At 42.1% G+C, this 3,132-nt stretch overlaps 1 protein-coding gene across 1 annotated transcript; it reads right to left on the reverse strand.

Annotated features, from left to right (window-relative positions):
- Positions 1-682: 682 nt before the first annotated feature.
- Positions 683-1,561, reverse strand: LOC134351415 (sin3 histone deacetylase corepressor complex component SDS3-like). Its single transcript, XM_063057517.1, has one exon. It carries the CDS (start codon positions 1,559-1,561, stop codon positions 683-685), a length of 879 nt encoding a protein of 292 aa, XP_062913587.1.
- Positions 1,562-3,132: the final 1,571 nt, after the last annotated feature.

The raw sequence follows: 3,132 nt of genomic DNA on the forward strand, positions 1-3,132 counted from the left end.
ACGTGTTACTAAAACATAAAGTAGTCCCTTATTATACTGTAGGCTATACGGTACACTCCTCCGTTGTTATTTTAATACTGTATCAACTGTTTTCTTTTACTGGGGCACTATGCTAAACAAATATGTTTACTGTTAACATACAAATGCCTACCATCTTACTCAGTAACTTAATAATGTCACATTATAACAAAGTAACGTAATAATATCAAATTAAAACAAGCCTTTTTTTTTACTTTTGTCTAAGACCCATTTATAACTCAAGTCTCAGCGGGGGGGGGGTCTTCTCTAGATTGTCCAGCACTGAAGCAAATAGGTCTTCACTCTATTGTCTGGAATAAATTAAACAATCCACAAATTGGCAGGTTCCAGCCATAAAGAGTAGTCACCTCCATCTTTTAAAGGTGATGAAAGCAAAGTGAAATCCATGAAAAGGTGAATGTTATTCTTAAAAATATGTACAATCATCAAAACTGAGATGGCATTAGAAAGTCTTCAAATAGTGTGTTCTTCAGTCTGTCAATAAACTTGTTTGTTTTAATACAAGTTTTATATTTCCATATAAGAGTCATGAACAGTTGACCTCTGAGTATAGGGAGTTAAGATGTGTGCCTCCAACTTGGTAAGAGTTCTAGGCAGCAGATCACCTCTGTATAATGAAGACTCCTCTGTGCAGCTGTCCTAGTTATATACACATCTTTGTGCTATCACTTGTCTTCCTTACCCAGGTCTCATTTGTCCCAACTGAGCTAATTACACAGCCAATCTTTGTATTCTCCTTAGATTCCAAAGAGATAGCCTGACCTTTATGGTACTGTCTCTTGCCATAACATAACTTTCCGTCTTCTATTCGTGTTTCATATCTTTGTGCTGGTGATTCAGCAGTAGTGCTGGGAAGATGCTCAGGAGAAGACAGAGATGCTGGTCTTTTTGGAGATTTAAGCTTATTGCGAGTTCGCAGATCTTCCATTATCTGTTCATCGGTTAACAAGTAATTTAACTGCGCAAGTGCAGGTTTTCGTCTTTTGTCTGTAATTGGAACGGGGTCATTAGGTCTCCTCCTTAGTTTCCTAGTCATTATTGGCTTTACCTCCATAGAATCTCCTGTGAGTTTCATTGTTAGCCTCTCACTCTCAATCATCTTTTTCTTTTCTTCTAACTCAATCTTTTTATCTTCAAATTCCTTTACTGCTGCTTTCTTCTCTTTAATATAATTCCTTTCCACTTGTTCTGTCTTCAGATGCAGAAAAAGCTCTGTATTTCGTATTCTTTCCTTGTATTGTTGATCCAGTTTCTTCATCTTTTTCTGATAGTCCTGCAAAGTGCCTTCCTGTAACTGCTGTAACTGTCTTTTGAGAGATGTCAATTTCTCCTGGTTCATCTGCTCTTTTACTTCCAAGTAGCCTTCATCATCCTGCTTATTGGCAATATCTGTCTCCCTTGCATCTATATCTTCATCTGAGTCGTGGCCACCGATACTGCGTTCGTCCTCCTCGTCGACACTGTCCAGCTCCTCCTCGTCGTTGTAATAGTTGACAATGGGTGAGAGGAGAGCTGTGGACATCTTCCCTGCCGAGCTGCCCTCCTTTGTTGAGGACATCTAGTGCCTTGATGGTGCGCCAATCCAACTGGATTTTCCTGAGCCATTCCCGTCCCAGCAATGGTGGTCCTCCATTTCTCAATACCTAGAGGTTCAGCTGCTGTGTCTTGTCTCCGTAGGTCACTGTCACTTTAATTTTGCCTTCAGGACTCACTTTCTGTCCTGTGTAAGTCTTCAGCAGTAGTTTAGTTCATTTCAGAGGTATGTGAGAAGACAGTTGTTTGTAGTCGTGTACAGAGATCACTGTTAAAGCTGAGCCTGTGTGCAACTCCATTTTCAGTCTCACGCCTGCCACTTGTGCAGTAATCCTTATTACTTTTAGATCATCTGTCTCTTTCACGCTGTGAAGTTGCAGACAAGACAATTCACTTTCGTCTGAGTCGTTTTCATCAGAACTGCTTTCTTCCATTTTGTGTGCATTGTTGTGTTTTCCTTTCTGGGTTTCTTGTTTCTCTGTACTTTGTCCTTTTTCTGCTGTTTACTAGCTTTGCATACTCTGCCAGTGTGGCCCTGTTTGCCACAGTTTCTGCATTCTTTGTCTTTAAACCAACAGTCATCGGGGCATGTGACATGTTCCCATAACAGTAACATTTCTTTCCTTCATTTCTGTTCGGTGACATTTTATTCGTAGCATACTCCAGAGATTTTTGTTGTATCTCTAAAGCACTCCGTGCTGCTGTTTCCGTTGATACTGTAATGTTCAGCGCCTTCTCTAATGTAAGGTCTTTTTCACCCAGGAGCTGCTTCTGTGTGGTTTCACAGTGCATGCCACACACTATCCTGTCCCTCAATGTGTCCAGTAGACCAGCTCCAAATTGACAATGTTCTGATAATTTGCACAATTCAGCACAATATTCAGAAATGCTTTCATTTTTGCTCTGATTCTGTTTGTGAAATTTAAACCTTTCAGCAATGACCAGTGGTTTGGGGTTTAAATGCTGTTGGAGAGTGTCTACTATTTGCTTGAACATTTTGCCAGCTGGCTTTTCAGCGGTTAACAAGCTCCATAGCAGCCCGTATGTTTTTGCTCCCTCAATACTGAGTAAGACGCTGGCTTTCTTTTCATTATTAACACCGTTAGCCTCACAATATAACTCCACACTTTCAGTGTAAATTGCCCAGTCTTCAATGCCACTATCAAATGCTGTAATGGTTCCAATCATCGCCATCTTTGTTATGTTAATTTAGCCCCGTTTTCCCCTTGTTTTCTTTTTGATCCACATGACCTTTTTCTAGCACCACGAGCACACTCCGTCTAGATGTGTGCGTGTCGCTCCTTTTTATCTCCCTTCTGGGCCCTCAGCCCCTGGGGGTCAGCGCCGGCTGTGGTCTCGGCTGGGTGTGCTGTGGCTCCGACTGTGTCTCTTGGTCTCCCAACGTTCCCGACCCCGGCTGTGCTCCCGCTTCCTTTCGGACTCGCAGCCTCACTCTGCCTCCTTCTCCCGCTCCTGGGCTCGTTCCTTGCGCTCTTCCTCCAAGTGTCGTTATCAACTAAAACACGGCGTTTCGATAAGATGTAGGTTCATTAACCTTGT

The sequence above is a fragment of the Mobula hypostoma genome, chromosome 9 (assembly GCF_963921235.1).
Source record: "Mobula hypostoma chromosome 9, sMobHyp1.1, whole genome shotgun sequence".
Taxonomy (NCBI): Eukaryota; Metazoa; Chordata; class Chondrichthyes; order Myliobatiformes; family Myliobatidae; genus Mobula; species Mobula hypostoma.